We start from the raw sequence: 21,670 nt of genomic DNA on the forward strand, positions 1-21,670 counted from the left end.
GGCAGGAAATTGTTATCACAATATCAAATCATTACTTAAAATATCTAGAATACTTAAATATAGTTTTTTTTTTGTTTGTTTTTTTTTTTACATAGTTTATTAAGCAATGTCCTAAAAAATTGAATTGGCACAGGGTTATGTGGTATACCCCATATAGTTTTCCCAAATGCGTTATTGGCATAGCCAGGACTATCTGCAGTTTGTGTTTTGGAGACATAATTGGTTGTAAATTTTGGGAAGTACGCTGTTTTTCCCCTGAATAATAATAATAATAATAATAATAATAATAATAATAATAATACTACACAATGCCTAATCTATTTGCTTGTTATGTTGTAAAATGACCCCTTTAGTTGTGTGTTAAGTGTTTGCCAAACATGTTAATCATTTTGTCTTACATTAAATCTCCATAAATAAAGTACATGAAACAAATGAATGAAGGGCAAAGTGCACCTGCAGTTTTATATGTCTGATACGAAAGACTAAGTAAAAGTCAATTACAATGTACAGTTATTTGCACACAACATATTTCAGAAGATCAGCTATAAACGTGTGATCGTTCCTGCTATAATGCTGTGCACGTTATCTGAATTAGCTCTGTGTGCACAGTCCTGGGTAGGTTGGGGCTCCTGCCACACTAAACAATAATTATTTAGAGCCGGTCTGTTGAAAGCTGGCAGTCTTAATGCAGTTTGTTTCTCAGGTGGGCAGTGAGCATCCTTCTTCCAAACCGTGGGATTTTCCCTACTCTTAAGAGTAATGAATAATTTAAATACTTATAACAACCCAAAAGAGGGCTTAGTTCTTGCAGACATTAAAAATGTGAATTTAGAAAAAAATGGCACAGCTTTAACACTCAGTAAATGTAGCATACGCTTAGTTCTACACTGTCTGCTCAGATTATCTCCACCTAATGTGTATTTGTGTGTAGGTCTCTAACGCGTACGACTCTCGTCTACAGCAGACGTAAGCACCTGGAAAAATCTGGAAGACTTTAGACATTTGTAGTTGCCTCAACCCCTTAAGTACCACATGTGTTTCCTTCTTATGCCCAGAAGTATTTTCACTTTTTCTCTTTAAATCATTGCCATGAGGAAGAACTTCATTCACAGTCTACCCAAGTAAATGTGACTACATTCAGGGACTCTCGCTTTTCTATGGAAACCACAGGGATGACCTCACCGAGGTTCACAGAGGCGCAGAGGGTTGAACGCTGATTGACCTGCATAGTATTGTACTATGTATGTGCAGGAGATATCACTTGTTATGGTTTCTGGATGGTAGCCTCCTGTGGGGGCAGTAGGCCACCTGCAATACACTAGGATGTAACTGTACCCCTGGTTTATAAAGACAACATGTATCCCAGTACTTTAACTCTGGGAGGGCGTCATAAAGTCAAAGATTTACTCCACCCCAAACTAATAAGGGAGATATGGATGGTCTACAAAATCAGTCAAACCTTACTGGCTACACTCCAGTTGCTGGATATGCCGGGTTCCACTCACTACTGGTCTGACACACTCTACTCCTCTTTCTGTACACCGACATAAGAAGATCACAAGGAGACACACTGACGTCAACGTGGCCTGTTTGGCGAAGGCAGAGCTGGAATAGTGGAGTGTGGCAAAGCCCCAGCAGATTCAGAGAACTGGGAATAGCAGCTAAGTAAGTGCTTGTTTGTACAAAATCCAAAACTTAATTGTCAATTATAGGTGGAGTTATCCTTTTATATCTTAATTCCTCAAGACTTTTCTACTTCATTACCCTTCTATTTTACAGAAAATTCACCTTATTACATCAAGACAAACTTTTAAGGAAGAAATTAAATAATGTGCCGATAAATATCTAACAGCTGATGAGTCAGTATTGAGCACACGTGTGACCAATATAGACATATACCTAGCCGCACAGCGCACCTTAAACAGACAATGGCCCCTTACACACTCTGGTCACACAAGTCATCACCTCTTGTTCCTTGGTGTACTGATGGCAGCAATAACACAGTAGCAGCGAAGAGGGAGAATATTTCCTCCTTTCACTGCATCACTGCACTAATCACAGGAAGTAGAGCCACGAGACTTGTGTCTCCCAACTGCCTCCTGTAATCAGTGGCAGAGCATGGTCAGTGACAGGAGATTTAGGGATGGGAATGAAGTAGACTGGGAACCAGTAGGTGACGTGAGACTCATCTCTGCCGCCCCTACAAAGCTGCCACCTGCGGCGAGGTTCTCACATCGCCTAAGGGAAGAAACGGCCTTTTCCTTAAAACAACAAAACAAACATTATATAGGGTGATAATGCTGTGCAGCTTCAACACTACACGCACAGATACAATACTCTCTTATGATAAAGGCCAACATATAATTGGTAGATGAACTAATAAAAGGGGTCTAACCAAACCATAAAATGGACTAACAGTTATATAACATGTGAAGATAGAGTAAAGCAACATGGTACATAATGTTTCCAGTATATAACTAATCAACCACAAATTAATATGGACACAAAAATGTGACGTACTTGGTTAAATGATCAATTTCAAGTGACCATTAAAATAAATTGGGCAACCTATCTGAGGATTAACAAGGCCCACACTAACGAGAAGTGCAACCATTTGTGAAGAGGGAAAAATTAAATATGCAACTAAGAGCATAAAATGTCATTCGTATTTAATAAGATTGACATTATTTGCAAAGGTCGTGCATTAAGAACAATCATCTTGTAACACACAAAGAAAGAAAGAGTTCCCGTATCATGGCACTATGTGTCTCTGTTATTTAGGTTAGTTGCACACTATGGTTCTCTATTATCAACTATTTTATGATTTTAAATGCTCTCTTCAATGTTGTTCTACACGATTACCAGGATTATGGTGTGCATAGGACAAGAATGTGCCCTTAATGAATCTGGTTATTATACTTTTGAAAAAGTGTACAAAAGAAAAAACTTTAAATTAACAACAAAACAATATAATTCAAGAAGTAAAACCTGGCATTCCGGATCTTCCTCCCGGGCACAATGGACTTCAGTTCCCATATCATGACCCGACCATCGCTGATAATAAGGGCTACGGTATTCTCGTTAATAGGGTTGCAGGTTATGCTGTAAGGACGGACTGTCTTAGTTACCCGGATGGCGTCACACTGACAGCGCAGATCATAAGTCATCTCTGGCACTGGATCAGAATCTGGCAAAAGAAAGAACAAAATTAGTTCAGATTGAGCGCACATTCGTGGCGAGAATGATGAATACAGCCCTTTAAACCACCCACAGAGTTTAATTTATTCAGCTCAAAAAACAGCAGTTTGCAGACTTTTCCTTGTAATTTCAACAAATTTTACATCTATTGTTGTAAATGTTACAATGATTTCTCAGGAATAAAACATTACACCTGAAGCTCCGTTTCTCCCCACCACGTAAAGAAAAACAAAGACGTTTTTTAGGTCAGACGCCCTTTAGAGTTTTGAGATCACGGTGTACAAAGCTGTATGAACAGGACTTAGAAATGATGTTCGGGAGGGAAGACTTAATTCAGAATCTGGGTTTCTGGCTCTGCCAGCGAGTCTGATCCGCGGGTGTCCCAGAATCCTCATTAATTCTTCAGAGAACTGTATGTGCTCATTGCCTCCCATGCTGGTGTTTGGCACATCAGCAGCTGTTACACTATATAAAATTGATGCTGCTGCCCTTTCTCCTTATTTGGTTTTGCAGGTTTTTTTGCTTTTATTTTTTTTAAACCTGCTTCGTTCAGCTACCATGGTGATAAAACGTTGCACGCATTGGTATTAGGAGCAGGTGATTAATCTTCATGTCAACCGGATAATCCTATGTGAGAGAATTCAATAATACCCTCAAGTGGAGAGTTCTGCGCATAAAGTTTTTCCCCGCTCACTAGCTTAGTAACACTGGTCTTTTACCATCTGGTGCAATGTAATGTTTCCTTATCAGACTGGACAGAAATATCAGGATTAACCGCATTTGCAGCATACAGCACTTTATATGATCATGTTATTCCCCACAATTATACTGTAATATATTTGTGTTGGTCTTACAACCTAATATTTTCTGCAGTCAGTATTGCATTAATACATTTATTTTAGCTTGTAGGGGATAGCTTGCATTTAGAGCAAGGGTAGGTAACCTGCAGCTCTCCAGGTATTGTGAAACTACAAGTTCCAGCATGCTTTGCCAGTAGATAACCAGCAGATAGGTGGCAAAGCATGCTGGGATTTGTAGTTTCACAACACCTGGAGAGCCGCAGGTTGCCTACCCCTGATTTAGAGTGTACATATTTTTTAGAAACCATCCAACAAAGTATATCCAGGCAGTGGGACGGTTTACTGTAATAAGACTAAGAAGAGGTTTATAGTTTGGGGTTCAGGTGACAGATTAGGGTAGGGATAGGCATAGAGATTGGCCGATGCATCACTAAATTGTGAAAATAGGCTTGGTCACTGAAGTAATTGATATGAGGGGATCCAAGACAGACACATTTCCCTCAGTGACCGAATAGTTGGTCTTGTGCAAATGCCGCTATTGCTCATTCAATAAACTACCCTCTTCACATGCCTATGTAGGGTATTTTTCAACTTTGCACAGTAGAAGTATTGGTATAATAATGTAATAGCTGTGATCAGTCATGGAGACCACGGGATGAACACTGCTCTCACCTGCATCCTCACTTGGTGCTCCTGAGCTTCCACAGCTTTGTCTACCCACACGTAGTGTAATACAGCCATTCTCATGCAGACAGAAGAGGACGTCCCTCTGGAAGCATGGGGTCACCTAGACAGGGAGATATCAGGCTGAGGAATTAGTGGCGACATTACACGGTATCACAGCAAGGGATAGAAAAAAGTCAGCAAAAAAAGGGTATTTCCCACCGTTTCTAAATCTGGAAAGGAATCGATTTCAAACTTGTGGAGTTACAATGAAATGTTAGTCTGACCTTGTTAAGACTTTTCACTGTAGCTTTGCTGTAAATAATCTATATCTGGTTTACATAAGTGGAGAATTGCAAATTGTGACCACTGCATTATAAGAGTTATGTATTAATTATACCTGCAGGAACGGGACTCCAGTCCGCTCAATAGCTACAACTCCCACCGTCTGGTTCACCTCTAGATCCAGGATGAGGATTTCCCTGGGATAAAGCAGCAGCATGTGGTTGCGTTTGGAAGGCAAGTAAGACAGTTGTAGACAATCGTTCAGGGTCACAGCTTCAGCGCTACAAAATGAATAAACAGAGCGTCACAGAACAAAACAACCACTTACAGTAATGTCAGCTCCAAACATTACACTCAAATATGTGTAATACAAATGTCTTCTAATTTACTCTCATAGATTATATTATATACTAACATAGGTGTTCACATTTGTTGGGTTTAGCTCCATTTAATTACATTGCATATAATCTTGTTTAATAATATTCTAATTGACCTGAAGTGGGGACGGTTCCCCAGAAGGCTCTCTGTGTTTGTACGGTACTGCAGCGTAGTTGGTGGTAGGCAGTGATTGGCACACCCAAGGACTGGAGCTCACACACTGCTTATATTAACAGTGCTCCATTTATGCCATCATCACCTCTTATGAAGCTGGACACACTGGCAATATGCTTCTGGCTACTGACAGTCGCCCCACTTTGTATAGATGGTTATCTGTCTGTCTCCATGCAATTTAGGATTCACAACTCTTTTTTTTATACCACCACTGAATGCGATCTCTTGTTACCACCTCACTGAGTGCACCTCTAGCTCAGACAGGCTCTATTTAAGCATGTGTGTTTCGCTAAGCTATATTGATGTTTTGTCAACCAATATTTATTGTTTTTTATTGGGGTTTTTTCACATATAGAAACATGTTACTTATTGCTCTTTATTGCACAATGTTTGTTTTATACAATACTCAGTAAGAGGTACTTGGTTGACATATTTGAACTTTTTCCTGCAGGCTTATTTCAGCAAAGCCACCTTGCCCTCTGCTTGCACTCGCACCCTTGATGTTTTGGTGCATTATTTTTGTATGAAATTAATCGTTTTTAAATTTTTTCACATCACATTAGTCCTTTTGCATATATATATATATATATATATATATATATATATATATATATATATATATATATATATATATATAACTTTTATATTAACTGCAAATTCAGTTCTGAGTGGAGTAATCCTATATAAAAGGGTGAAGTGTTAAGTTATGATTACATTAGTTCATACAAAAATATGCAACATATAATTCAGTAAATGCACAGTTCAGGGCGGAAGTATATGTCAGACAATGTTGTGGTATAATTATTTACAGTCCTGGCCATGCCCCCAATGACATCAAGCCACACCTTCAATTACATTAAACCTACTAGATTAGGCCACACTAGTGAGGAAATGGGTGATAATGTGATGAACACACACACACAAAACAATAAAGACACTCCTGTGAATGACAGACATTACCAGCAAGCTTAGTAACCCTATTATAGGAAGTAAATAAATTAATTTATGTATATATTCAGCTCTTAATATTTACATTAGACAAATACAAAGGCGACTAAATAATACGTTTTTTTAAATACTGGTCCAAATTCACCAGCTATGTGGCAACAACATACAGTATTGCTGGAGTATGTTAGCAATAAAACAAAATGAAATGACCATTCCTTAGAACACATAAATATGTCTCACTACGTAATTTAATAATCATTTTGTGATGAGAAAACACATTGATGCAGATTGTACCCACCTGGGCTTCTCATTGGTGATGAGAATCTTCACCTTGTTGAGTGCTTTCTTGGCACCAGTAGCAGTCACTGGCTTTGTGTGGGCAGGGCTGGCATGAGGGCTTGAGATATAAACTTTCCTTCCACTGCTGGCTGGAGGCTTAGATGGAGAAAAGTCAGAGACAAACACAATGCCCTCGCTGGTCAGCACTGGGGGGTAAAAATTGCAAAGAAAGGTATGGTCAGTATATTGCCAGTTTCTGTAAAAGACCGGCCCAATGCCAACGTGGCAATAAGGGCATTTTAAGGGCATAATCATCTTGTCTAAAGCATGTCCATGGCTGATACTCACAGGCAAGTTGGGAAGGTTGGAAAGGGTTGAAGGAGAAGGTCAGTATGTTCTCTGCATAGCTTTTCTTCCACAGTTTGGTTCCAGTGTCTGCGTTCCATAGTACAATGAGATTGGGGGGGTGCACAGCCAGCAGCAGATCACGAGACGCATCCTGGCTCCACAGCCACTGCATGTCTGCAAGATTTATAAGTGTAAGCTTTTATGGCACAATTAGTACCCATCGTAAGTGTTTAGATAATATTCGTTTGGGACAACAAGTGCGTTTTAAACAACATCCGCACTTCAATATAAAGTAATTACTGGCTTATTAATGTAGATAAGTTTACCTAGACATTGTAAGAGATATTGTGAAATATGACTGCGATCTTGTCTTACCATGGATGGGCTTAGAGTGTTCTTGGATTTCACATCGTGTTGTGCCGGACATAACATCCCACACCACAATTTTTCCGCTGGTATCGGCAGATGCCAAACGCAGGGAGTATGGAGAGCCCAGATTGTGGTGATAGTTTTCTCTAGCCCATTTCACCTGCATAAAGAAACAAACTGAGAATTTCCACTGCAGAAAAACAGTCTATATTGTATTTAATGTAGGCAGAGTAAGAGGTCAGTAACCCAAAACTTGTTCCAGTGATATTGGCCAACTGTTATTATATGTGACCAACAGAATGAATGGAAATTAATCACATTACCATACACAACACATAACCACAGAGGTATATAGACAACTACAACATTTGCATAAGTGAAGTTTAAGGGATAAAAGAGCAAGACTTAAACAGTGATGTCAAACAAGGAGTGCAGGTGGAATGCATCTAACAACTTCCATATACTGGTACTGCCCAGACAAAGTATTACAGTTGAGTAAAGAGGAGAAAAGCCCTGATGGCTATCGTTTTAAAAAGAGAGCTATTTTGAGAAAATTTGGTTAGAAGTGAAAAAATTTACAGGGTAGATAAGTGTTAATGGGCTTCGTGCCAAGTACTGGTGGGATAATACTTTTTGAGAGGGCTTCCTGCAATATACAGGTTGGATAATACGAATAGGTTCAAGAAGGCTTTGTGACTTATGATTCTTGCTACTCATATTACAACAATAACACTGAAAGTCAACTGTGTTTCTACTAAAGTAGGTAGATAGAGCTCTTCATCCAATCACTTAGTCAGCATGTTCCCTATGCTATAGGCAAAACTATCACTTAATCCAGTATTTTCAAATATTGTAGTGTTGATACATCTATAACAAAATAACCCAGAATCATTAAAAAAAAAAATAATAATACAGTATATCTATCTAGCAAACATTGTATTATTGTGTCAGTTTTGAGGATCATGCCCCCTTCAATAGTATACATTTGAATTTGCTCTGCTCACATTCCTCACACAGAACAGAAAAAAACAAGAAAAATACCTTCATGGCCTCACGTCTAAGCATGATAAACACCATCCACAAAACAGCCAATCAATTCATTAGAAGCGATCACACTTATTGACCAGGGCGACCTGCTTACCTTGACCACATCGACTTTGTGCTTTTCTAATACTTGAAGTGTCTGTGCCGTGCTGGGGTCCACCACAAGGACTAGTGAGTGACAGCCATATGCAATTAGACCTTGACAGCCCCTATTAAGAAAGGGGGTGAAAAAGGTATAACTAGGCAATTTCCATACTTTCCAGTAGTTCTGTTTAGTAGTTACAGTAAGTTTGCCAAACAACCAGTCAAATTCTGTCTGTATAATGTAAATACTATATATCAGTTACCTGCAAATCTAAATACAGTAGCAGTAAATGTGAGGCAACTTGGTCATAAAATAATTTTGTTCCATCACTGCATCGCTCCCACATAATAGTTTCTTATAAAGAAAATCAAGTTTTCTATGGGGTATTTATTCTAACACCAGAGCCCAAAAAGTGCACACAACATATTTATAATTGAAGATGCACTCCATCCTCCCACCCCTCACCACAATGAAACATCAGAAGGTGTACAGGACCGTAAATAGAAAAACAAAAAAGGTGTGAAATCAATAGAAGCTGTACAACTTTTCTATAAACGGCACTCAGGGAAGATGACCTGCATTGCTCTGTATTTAGATCATCATTAAATAGATGATTAACAAAATTATATATATATATATATATATATATATATATATATATATATATATATATATATATATATATATATATATATATCTGCCCTATTTCTGCTGTGTCCCGATTTCATGGAAAGACCCCCCCCCCCAATAAATGTTACAGATTTGTTAGCAGTTACTAAACAAAATATTAAATACAGAAACAAGCATCCTGTATGTACCCGGATAAGACAAGGGAACCATGCCTGCAAGCTATAGTCATGCCAATCCCAGGCCTTATGGACTAGATACACTAGAATAAAAAACAGATTTACCGGCTGGAAGACTATGTCAGGGTGGGTCAGACAAAGAGGTGGGGGTTGGACTTCTCCTTTCCCCACGCTGCACATTCACAGTTCTACCAACTCTCTGTGTGTTGCTATGATCTATTGTTCCCCTGGAGCACCCCAACAATTCCTTGAACATTTGCCAGGCTACCTCTTCTTCGGAAATCCCCACAATCATCTCGGGTGATATCAACATCTCAAGTGACAACCCACATTCTCCTTCTACCTCCAAACTAATTTACCTAAACTCCTCTCTTACCAGTCATCTGATGGCCACTGCTTGATGGCAGCTGCAATCTCTCCTCCAGCACCGTAACCTTTTCACACTTTAACACAATCAAGCTTTCTTACACCAGCACAATATTCCGTTTTATTAATGCTCATCACCTTCTCTCCCCAATTTCTACATATTCCCATCATTGTTTCACAGCCCCACATCTCAATCACACACTAGCAACAGTCCTTAAACAAGTGGCTCCAGCTACTCTTTCACTCAGAGACTATCATGATGTCAGCCATGACACGGTAAAAGAAAGGCTGCTGCCTTAAATAAAAATCTACTGCAAACTAGAACGTCATCGACAAACGACCTCCTCAAATATACCTCTCTTGGCTACTCCTACAGAAAGGTTCTGGACACAACCAAATACAATTCCAATCTCATCTACGCTCAGGTTTCTAAACCCAAACTCCTTTTTATAACATTTATTACTTTTCTCCACATCAACCACCATCACTGCCCAATATCTTTCTTCCTACTTCAAGGACAAGAATGGCAAGAACCGTTATGATAAAGTATTCTCTTTGGTGAGCATCAAACTGTATTTGATTCCACAAAAGACGACAAAGGGCTAGATTTACTAAACTGCGGGTATGAAAAAGTGGAGATGTTGCCTATTGCAACCAATCAGATTCTATTTATCATTTATTTAGTACATTCTACAAAATGAAAGCTAGAATCTGATTGGTTGCTATAGGCAACATCCCCACTTTTTCAAACCCGTAGTTTAGTAAATACACCCCAAAGTCTCTAATCTCTTCTACTCCCACTTTATTATTACCTGGCCCCCTGACTTTCACAAATCAGTAGTATGCCGTCTCCTGTGCTCATTCCAGCCCTAACATCTGTAACATATCTCTCCCCCCACAGGTATTTTTCCATCATTATTCAAATATGAAGTCACAAATATCAAGAAAACCCGCCAACAAATGTTGACCCAAATTCTCACTCAGATTACCATGCCATCTGTCAACTTCCATAGCCCTCCACACACCTTGAGAGGTTTGCTTACACAACCTATTGGACCACCTTCAGTCAGGCTTTAGTGCAACAGAGACTGTTGCATTTGACACTGCTGACTGCTCACTTCCCATACAAATGCCACATTACCCAGCTCTTCAGGACAATGTTTAATCCAACTTATTACATCGCTCTTTCAGCGTTTCTCTAAATGTACCCAATCTCTGCTGTTCCCATCAGTTGAAGTACCACAAGGCTTGGTCCTTCAACATCTGCTCTTCTCTATCTATATGACTTATTTTGGAAAATGAGTAAGTTATTCTGGATTTCAGCATCCTGTCTAGACACAACATCACCATCTTTCCCCATCTGTATCGGCCCATGTTAATGCATGTCTGTCTGACATTTCACCTTGGATGTCCTCGCACCACCATAATATTTTCACCAGTTAACAGCAGCCAACGTCTCTATTTCGGTTGACAATAGAACAATAAACCCTAACTCTCAAATTAATTTGCTATATGTCATCCTTGACTTGTCATTTGATTCTCACATGCAATCAGTATACAAATAGTTACGAGCATCTACAAAACAAACCCAGAATATGCACATATCATACAAGACCATGCAGAAACTGATATATTCCTCATAAACTCCCACATTGACAATTGCCATCCTCCTGTATTTCTCCTACCAAACATTCACCCGTATAATCTATATGGAAAAAACATCTACTAACATACAGCCTTGAACAAAACTGCACCTACATACATCTCTTGTCTCACAATATTTCAAAAATCAACCCCTCTATTTGACACATCTCAAGCAACACTTATTATTCCCAGCCAGAGGACTTTGTTTTTTGTTTTTGAGCTGCACCTCTGTGGAATTCCACGCCTCGTACAAGGATAAAAGACTAACCTCTAAACCTTTAATGGCACCACGAAAATCCACCTATTCAGGCAGCTTATTAAATTCTCAAGAGTTCCTCGCAACCTCCCCAGGCTATCCTGCATGATTGCTGCCCCTTCATGCAAACGTATTCTGTTTCTGTAATCACCCAACCTGCCGACCCCCAAACCAATATTGCTGTGTGACTGGATTGTATAGCCCCAGTAAGTACTTTTTTCCATTTCAATCTGGCTGGACCAATATGCAATGTGTGGCACTTAGCCTCATGTATCAACATCTTATTTCCCTACAGATTATAAACTTAAGAGCAGGTCTATTTATCATTGTCCCTTTTTAAAATTGAGTCTTGTTTAAGTACAGTGTTTGTTAGCTTTTGTAAAGCGCATGTGGAGTATGTTGGGCCATATAAACAAGTATTATGATAATAATAGGTCACCAACCCCTCCATAACCACAGTACATACTAAATTCAGCACTGCAGATTTCAAATATATTTGATCAATCTTAATGAATACAGTATACAAAACAATAACTGACACTAATGATTCCATTTGAAATGCAAATCGCCTTCTTTTACACATTACACTATTATCCATGACCTATATTGCTTTATACTACCAGTGGTTGTAAAGGACTTTTATAAACATTGGGTATTGATATTGGCAGTTCAATAATGTATTTTAAATGCATTTTAGTGGATGAACAAAATGCACGAAACACTAACAAACCAATATCCCAAGTGAGTCCATAACCATTTGCATTTTTGCTTGCATTGCAGTAGCATGTTTCACGGCACAACCTGTTACATTTCTGTACAAAACACTAGTAAAAACATTTTGAATACATAAAATATACAAAATTATAAATCAAAACATTTAAAACAATTAAAAAACAAAAACAAAAGCACATCTCAAATACCAGTGGGCAAAATTAGGGTCTCATTTACAAAGTGTAAAACATTCGAACACAGCACAAAAACCTCTTTGGTGATGTAGCATAACTCAATGTGCTCCTAGGTCCCCTCCATAGGGCACTGGTTAGCAAAGCCAGATGGCAGTGATTGCAGAGGAGCAAAACGTTTGCATCTGCCGATAGGATGAATTGGATAGACCTAGTTTTGCAATGCAAAACAGATATTCTGCAGAGTATGATTATTAAAATGAGATGAAGGGGTGGAGAGAGCACTTTTTTAGGGGCACAGTCATTTTCACTCCGTAAAAACATTTGAACTGTGCACTCAGCTCTAGAGATTAGGCCTAGTATTTCTGAAGCACTAGGCTACACCCAACCCTTCCCCCAAAACACCCTTGCACTACAGCACCCATCAGCAGCAGAACGTGCAGCATCTGCTCACCACTGGGTGAGCAGGACATAGCTCCCAACATTCCAGCAGTCTGGACAAACATTCTAGCTCTCGGATAGGCGGGATAGTCCCCCAGAATCTGGACAGTTGGGAAGTATGACTTCCGGCTGCAGTTCAACGGACAGGCACATTCTTACCGCAATTTGCCAAGGGTATAAATAGCTTCAAAATACATGTACCCCACCATTGTGAAGATTAAGTTAAGCCATAAATGGGGCTAAACCAAGCAGCTTTTTAGGTGAAAAATGTAACGTTCTAGTTTATTATAGGGGTGGCTCTAATGCTCTAATAAGTTTGCATAGCACAGAAACTTATACCAGTCTGTGCCGTCACAATAAACCAGCCTCTGCCGCTCCCCCACAATGTTTCAGCCCCTGGTCTTCATGCATCAGCCAGTAAAATACACTGCTATTACCATGCTCCTGCTGTACTGGCCACGGTGATAGCAGAGAATCTCATGGACAGCCAGGAGATGGGGACACAGGAGAGCAGACTCCGTTCCCCTGACAAGTTTTCTGCCTCTGCTGCTTGGTTTAACCAGACATGGTGAATGTAAAACACTACACCATTGTATTAGGTTTCATTACAATATGCTTATATATGGGATAATGCTGCTGTACAATAAGGATATTAGGAGTCCCATGGCTAAAAGGCACAAAGCAGGTTGTTAACTCCGATAATTCCTTATTATACACGTTTTCCTAATTAGCAATGAAGTCAAGAAATCAGAATTCACCCATTATGAACAATAGCATTAGAACTCCCTATTTACAAAGATATTATTGGTGGTAGTCATCATCACGATGACCACAATTCTAACAAGTTATAGCAAGAGTTATAGCGACACTAAAATGCAGATTGCCGAAATTCCGCCATGTAGCACATACAGACTCACCTAAAAAGTGACAGTCAACATCTCCGACAGCCCTGCTATAAACGCAGACAGAAGAAAATGCCAGTATTGGGATTTTTGTCACTTAAAATGGCGACAGTCACATTAACGGTATGAAGGGGGCAATGCGAGGACCTGGCAGCTGGATAATGTACAACCCTTATTTTAAAAAAAAAAAAAAAAAAAAAACACCCTTTAAACACTATTAACCCTAGTGTTGCCAAGGTTAATAGTGTTTATAGGAAGCACCCCCACACTTTTTATTTTATGTTTTTTAATAAGGGTTGTAAAGGCCCCGGGTCCTCACGCTGCCCCCTTAATATCGGCAATGTGACTGTCAACATTTTAAGTGATGAAAATCACACTGCCGGCATTTTCCTCTGTGTGCGTTTATAGCAGGGCTGTCGGAGATGTTGACTGTCACTTTTTGGGTGAGTATTTGCTACATGTTGGAATTTGAGCGATCTGCATTTTAGTGTCGCTATAACTTGTCGGAATTGTGGTCATCGTCATTTTGTACCCCACCTAATATTATAGATAGGAGTTTATACACATAACCTGTATTTTTACAAGTTAACGAGGATAATGAAGAGCAACTGCTCAAAGTAACTGCAGAAAGAAGAGTCTGACCTTGACCCAAATAGTTTCTATTTGAATTGTGCGGTACCACCAGAATAGGTAACACATTCACAAACAGGTGTATTCCGAGTTTTCAATTTGTTTACTAGAAAAACAGAAGCTAATCTACAAAGAAAAACAGTTGTTTTTTTTTTTGCAGAGACACAACTTTGTATAAGTAAATGCTCTGCTATAAAAACATCATCTTTTGAGAAAACTTGTATAAATGTTATTTTGACAGCAATGTAGCCATGGGTTAAACTATTCCCTTGTTCAGAAGAACCAACACAAGAAATGTTATCATGAAAGATGAAGTCATCAATTTTAGACTCTCAATTTACAAACCTTCCTAAAAACATTTAAAAAAAAAGGATATACATAAATTTAATGTGTTAAAATAAAATGATCAAGATAAAATTAAATGAAAAATGAAGGAAACTTAAAGGGGATGCTTTTAAACACTAACTGTATATTTTAAGCTCACAAGATCGTTCTTCTGGCCCATCAATTAAGGTATCAACGTTAACCCCTTTTCTGATCAGCCATTCATTGTATTGTATAGAAATGTTAGCATAGTAGTACACACATAGCCTCAGCCTGACTTATGTATGGGGTTGTCAACAGTGGTACAATTGTTACAACTGTCACTAACAGCCTAATAGTGCAGGAACCAAATCATTCAGTAACTGACCCCCAATCGCTAAAACACATTTTTCAATGCAATTGTTGTGGTTTAAATGTGAAAGCAGTCATCATTTAATTGTCTAGCAGTGTTCCTTCCTGTATCTGTATGGAAACATGGTGCAATCTGTATGCTTTCCCCACATTCATATACATTTCCTGAGTGGTTTGAAAAACAGTGGCAGCTTAATCTAAATGTGCCCCGTTTTGTATTTGTGTGCCTGAGTTAGGAGAAAGAGAGTGCAAGATCCAATGGGCAGAGATTAAGTTGCATGAAAATTCTATTGTATAGGGCTGTGTAATACTGTATATTGGAGCTGTATAAATAAACAGTAAATAGCGAACATGTCTTAAGTGGCCCAGTAGTGGCTAATGTGATCACAGGGCAGTTTTAAAGCTGCGCTACCACCTAAAGGGGAGAACATTTTCGTTCACCACTTTAAAATTACTACAGAAGGGGGTGTGAGCAAGGGGAGCAGTCCGAAGCCTCAATGTCAGTAATTGCAGTTTATAATTAGTTCTCCCTCTCACACTGCCCCCTCCAAAGCATCACACAGCCCTGACTGTAAGGCTAACCCCAGGGAAAACATGGCTGCACAGAGCAACCCACGATCTCTAGGAGGGGGGCGAAGGTATAATGATCCAGGTGGTAGTACAGTTTAAGGTTGGGTGATGTTTATGCAGGTTCAATGGTGCATCCTTTTCATTTTATTTTTAATTTATCAATGATATAGAGCAAGGGAGGGAAAGTAAAAAAATATAAACATATATAAAATAAATAGAAAAATTCCAATTTGTAAAAAGATGGATCAAATGTAGACTTTATGACCATTTCACTTCCCAATGGCAGTGCAGCTATTGGCTTCGTGCTGTTAGTCCATCTGCACATTATAGACTGTGTGCATATTACTCCTAAGCCAATCCATGCATGAAATGGCATTAACTGACAGCAAAACCTTCCAAGTCAATTTATGCTCGACAAAGCTAGGAGAAAGTGAGAGATTTTACTGCCAGACTTTAACTCTAAACAGCCTGATGAAGTTGCATTGAAAAATAATGATGAGGATATTTCCAACAGTAATCAAATTATTCTCCCTCTACCTGCTGTACTCACTTTTTCCATATTTACCCAACATCATCATCATCTATTTATTTATTTATATAGCGCCACTAATTCTGCAGCACTGTACAGAGAACTCACATTAGTCCCTGCCCCATTGGAGCTTACAATCTAAATCCCCTAACATACACACACACAGACCAAGAAAGACTAAGGACAATTTAATAGCAGCCAATTAACTTATCAGTATGGAATGTGGGAGGAAACCCATGCAAACACGGGGAGAACATACAAACTCCACACAGATCTACTGCAGTCCACTTTCAGGGCATATTACTACATATCAGTTACTGATGACTAAATTTATTGGAAAGAACAATGCCATGGATGTTTAGGTGTTAACGAAGCAATAAGGTAACCTCTGTATACATATCTTTAGGCAGTACGGCTAATCAGAGCCATTTTTGGTCATTGTGTTTTGTTGACTACTTTCATGAATTCAATTATTGATAATTCCCAGCAAAGTTCTTAGGCCTAAGGACAAAAATAATTACAAATGAAGCAGAACTGATTTGAGCTCTATGCCCATCTATACATTTTGTCTTTCTTTTATTGCATGGGAATCACTATATTTCAATTTGACCTGATACCTCACAGACCTTTCACTCAATAAGAGCGACAGACATCCCTATCTGATAATTATCAACATGCATACTGCAATAGTTTTGCAGCACAAATAAAAGTGACAAGCCACCAAGGCTGAGGGAGAAAAGCCACTGAGGTCAAAACTGAAGCTCTAATATGTAGGGGCATTGATACCACCAATAACTATTTTTAATTTATTTTTAAATATATTTTTATTGGTTTTTAATAGCACAGACAGGTTATAAATGCAAATCCAACAAAATGGCACGGTAGGCTATTAACAATGAGAAAGAATGACATCATGGCACCGGGCCAAAATGCAATCAAAAACCTAGAAAAGGGATATGCTAAACCATACATATAGCTGCTGATAACCTCAAAACATAAAACACCCAGACAAAGACAAAGGGACAAGGGGGAAAGGTAACCACATTAGGGAAAGGTGGGTAGGGGAAATCTAACACAAATCCTCACTCAAAACCTCAGTTTAGAACACCGCTAACTCAGCAAATTGTATATCTGCCAGATACCAGACAAAACCCATATGTCCTGCCCCACAAAGCCAGTATTCGGATACAAAATAGGGACCAAACCAGTCAATTAGTGAAATCTGAGATCAGGGATTCTGGAGTGTCTAACTAAGGGCCCCAAATAGCACAATACGTTTCAAACGAATCTGCGGCTGTGAGATGTGTCTCATTCATGATCCTATAATGTTCCAATCTATTAGACCAGTCCCGAATACTCGGAGGCGTGGTTGATCTCCATTTCACTGGGTTTACAGCCTTCTCTGCCGAGATTATAAATTTTAAACAGAGATTTTTTAAAGCATGATATATTCATGTTGACTTTATTTAGTAGCCAGAACACCGGAGTGTTAGGTATGCTTTGGTCTAGCAACCTCCGCGTGATGCTCACCACCCGGGACCAGAGCGTTTGCAACATGGGGCAGTCCCATCAGATATGCAAAAGAGAACCAGGACCCTGGTTACATCTCCAACAGGTGTTGGGCACCCTGCGGAAAACCCTCGCCAGGTAAATCGAACATCTGTACTACCTGGTAAGCACCTTATGCTTACCAGTGAGTTTCTAGAATTGAAACATTAGGAGAACACGCATAAGCTGCTTGGAAAATTTTGGACCAGTCGGCATCTTGCAACTCAACACCTAAATCTCTCTCCCACTCTATAACAAATTTCGGAGGGGACTCATATAGATGTTCTTAAAACGTATATATAGTTGAGAGAGAATGTGGTGGAAAAATAACTATTTTAAACATTAGTGTACCCATTTACAACAGAAGAAAAAATTAATAAAAAGTCCTGATTATGATATTTCATAAAGCACTTGTCACACAAGCCAGCAACATGTTTGAGGAATAGTAGCATAAGAATAGACAAGATCGCACAATATGTGTGGGTTTGGAGGCACATTCATTCTGTGGGACAGGATATTCGTGTTAAAGTTATCATGCCATGCAAAATGAGGACATGGTATTACTGTGCTTGGGAGATAATGGCACAGAGGTAACTCAACAATGTTAAGCTGGGTACACACTACAGGTTTTTCACCCATATATTGTGCCAATGACACAATTAAACAACCGTTAGGTCCGATACGGCATTCGTGTATACGCTCCCACGATCAAGTTTTATTGTACCAAAGAACATTGTATCATTTCATTTGATTTTACAACCGGACTAAAAATCTCTATAAACAATGGAACGATATAAAGCAAATTCTGGAACAGAGCTTCTGCATTCGAGTTGCTGCGAAAATTGGATGATATCATTGTGGGGGCTGCTTTCAGTTGTATCTGCCTAAATTACGGCAATGAAAACGCAGCCCTTGTTTTCCTAGCACTTAAGAAGTTACAGATTGCTGGTTATCATAATCCTATGCTAGATCTAATGCTGGGTACACACTACAGAAAATTTTGCCTGATGTGATTGCATTAACAATTTTACCTACGACTGAAAGTCCAGATCAGCATGCGATTCATGTGTACACACTATACACGTTTTATAAGATTTACCCTCAGATCTGTGCTCTTCATCTGTCAATGACTGAAAAGATCATGGCTGTAAATAGAGATCTGTCTACACTGCTGGTCGCTAGTGCATACATACTTCAATGCCAGCATTGCAGCTAAACTGAACCTAGATACGCAGCCAGCAACTAGGATCTAGTTAAAGCTATGCTACCATTAAATAAAAGACTTTATACTAAGGTGTCCCTCTCCATGCAGCCATTTACCCAAGGCTATGCCGATTCTGTAATACTGAAACGACAAATCAATTTAATGGGGGACATTCAATTGCTGGCGACATGCCACACGGACTGCGCACCATGACAGCCATTATGGTAGAAGTCTCCGCTCATTTTTCTATGCACCTCTACGGGGTGTGATGTGAGGAAAAGTGAGCGGAGATTCCTGCCATAACATCAGAGCAATATGTATCTGGGGATGTCCTGGAAAAACATTGAAACATTGCGCTGAACTGAATCTCCCCTTATGAATCAACTTTAAATGGTTACTTAGTGGTTAGCACTTCTGCCTCACAGCACTGGTTTCATGAGTTCAATTCCTTACCATGGCCTTATCTGTGTGGCATTTGTATGTTAACCCACGCAAACACGGGGAGTCCTCCGGCTGCTCCGGTTTCCTCCCACACTCCCAAAACATACTAGTAGGTTAATTGGCTGCTATCAAATTGACCCTAGTCTCTCTATCTCTGTGTGTTAGGGAATTTAGACTGTAAACTCCAATAGGGCAGGGAATAATGTGACGGAGTTCTCTGTACAGCGCTGCGGAATTAGTGGCGCTATATAAATAGCTGATGATTATGAGAGTGGGGTGTGAGCCCCCGTTAAATGGCTGTATAGAAGAGACCCTAAGATTCTGGCTAGAGGGAGGGCAATTTAGTAAAAAATTTTACTAGGTAGTGCAACTTTAAATTAGAACTTCGCATTTTTAGTTTGCTGCATCCAAAAATCAACAGGAAGACCTATTAAATGTAGTCTCCTGAAAAAATTCCCATTTTTACTCATAGCCTTTGACAGGGTTAATGAGGAGCTAAAGGGTAATAGCAAATAAGTCAACATGTATTTTCGTATACAATACATAAACATCTTGCATTTTGTGTTGATAATCTTTTTTCTCTGAAAAAGCTCCTGTTTGAACAGTAATCAGAAAATTGGACATGTCCAGAACAGCCTTTAACAAAGACAATTACAAAGTGTCAGATTTAGTGAAGCAATATTATTTGTGGAAGCTTGTGACTCATTAAACATGACCTTTACATGACAGAGTCTGAATACTTCTCACACACGCTGTAGCTTCTATTCATGTGTCTCTGCAGCTGCTGTAGAACTACAAGTCTCATCATGTCGTGCCAACTACGGCCCCCGGTCTAAGGACATGCTGGGATGTGGTTCTACAACAGATGGAGAGATACCCTTGACTAAGCCTGACTTACCCCAAACTTCACTCCCCACCCCTGACCTATGCCCCCTAGTAACTCACCAGTCCAGCGCCCCCTTATTCTGCTGTGTGAGCGCCCCGGTGAGGGTCCTAGTCGACAGCTTAATATTCACGGTGAAGGGAATCATGTTTGGACTAGGGGGAGGCAGCAATAAGAGCAGTGTTACATGACAGCTAACAAGGGAGCAGCTGCCATGATCAAAAGGCACTTCCTAGTCTATTCAGGATACGTGGGAATACTGCCGGGTAGACGTGACGTCACCGTCAGCATAACACTGTAGTAGCCATTTTGAAAAAGGGCTATGAGGGCAAAAACTCCAATCTGCTTTTCTAAGTAGTCAAATCAAGTTCAAACATTTTTTAGGAACCTTTTCATTGGATTTCTTGACAAGCAAGTCTCATTAGTACACCTCACCTACACACTTGTGTCACTCATCAATAATGCAATTTTCTGTAGAAATTAAATACAATCTGTTTTCATTTTTTTAATGAAGTTTTATTACCCTCAAGTCTCATTTTCTTATGTTCTTCTCTTTGTTGTACGACTTTACTTTCGTCCCTTTAATAATCAAAAAATATTAATATTATTAAAATTACAACAAGGTTTAAGGAAAAATATAAAAATGTTATGCTTAAAATGGGTACAATTCAAGTTGAACTTTGCCTTTTTTTAATTATATTTTGTGTTTAGTTGGATAGTTCCTACTCTTTAGTATGTTACTGTTACATCATAGTCAACATCATTTGAAAATGGTTTCCAGGGACACATAATGCCAGGGTGCAATCGTGTGTGAAACTGTCTGATTTTCATTACAATATGTATTTTTGCGTTTAAAATACAATACAATAAACATAATCTTAAAAAGCAAAATGTTTTTTGGAGGTGTTAAATATTGAAAAATGAGGACATCTGCAGGGGCAAACATTCTAAAGTTAGATATCACTATGGGGCATATTCAATTAAGAGCGAAGTGGCACCGGAACGTACCTGAAGGCACTTCACGTTACCGCAACTTCGCAGATTTCCCTTTGCCCCCCAAAGGGTTGCGAAGGGAGATCCGTGATGTTGTGGTACAATAATAACAAATAAAATGCGTAGCGGCTAATTTAATATGGCACTTTGGGGCATATTCAATTGTTTTTTTTTCCGCACCGCGGAAAAACTATTACCGTTAATACGGCAATAGTTAGCTGGATTTCAGCTCGCGGCTCAGGGAGCTGCCAATGGAGCTGCGAGCTGAAATCCAGCGAAAAAAATACCGTATTAACGGTTTTTCCGTGC

The 21,670-nt window shown here is 39.3% G+C and overlaps 1 protein-coding gene across 1 annotated transcript in view; it reads right to left on the reverse strand.

The window, feature by feature from the left end:
• WDR11 (WD repeat domain 11) overlaps window positions 1-20,608 on the reverse strand; it is a 56,660-nt gene extending 36,052 nt beyond the window's left edge. Inside the window, exons 1-8 of the mRNA XM_075216315.1 lie at window positions 20,431-20,608; window positions 8,584-8,695; window positions 7,449-7,602; window positions 7,074-7,247; window positions 6,745-6,931; window positions 5,062-5,227; window positions 4,671-4,785; window positions 2,989-3,187 (exon numbers count right to left, since the gene is read on the reverse strand). Of these exons, the coding sequence (XP_075072416.1) occupies window positions 2,989-3,187; window positions 4,671-4,785; window positions 5,062-5,227; window positions 6,745-6,931; window positions 7,074-7,247; window positions 7,449-7,602; window positions 8,584-8,695; window positions 20,431-20,516 (1,193 nt within the window). The 5' untranslated portion in view covers window positions 20,517-20,608. The remainder of the gene's footprint in view (window positions 1-2,988; window positions 3,188-4,670; window positions 4,786-5,061; window positions 5,228-6,744; window positions 6,932-7,073; window positions 7,248-7,448; window positions 7,603-8,583; window positions 8,696-20,430) is intronic.
• Between the last annotated feature and the right edge of the window lie 1,062 nt (window positions 20,609-21,670).

Source organism: Mixophyes fleayi, chromosome 6 (assembly GCF_038048845.1).
Source record: "Mixophyes fleayi isolate aMixFle1 chromosome 6, aMixFle1.hap1, whole genome shotgun sequence".
In the NCBI taxonomy this organism is placed as follows: Eukaryota; Metazoa; Chordata; class Amphibia; order Anura; family Limnodynastidae; genus Mixophyes; species Mixophyes fleayi.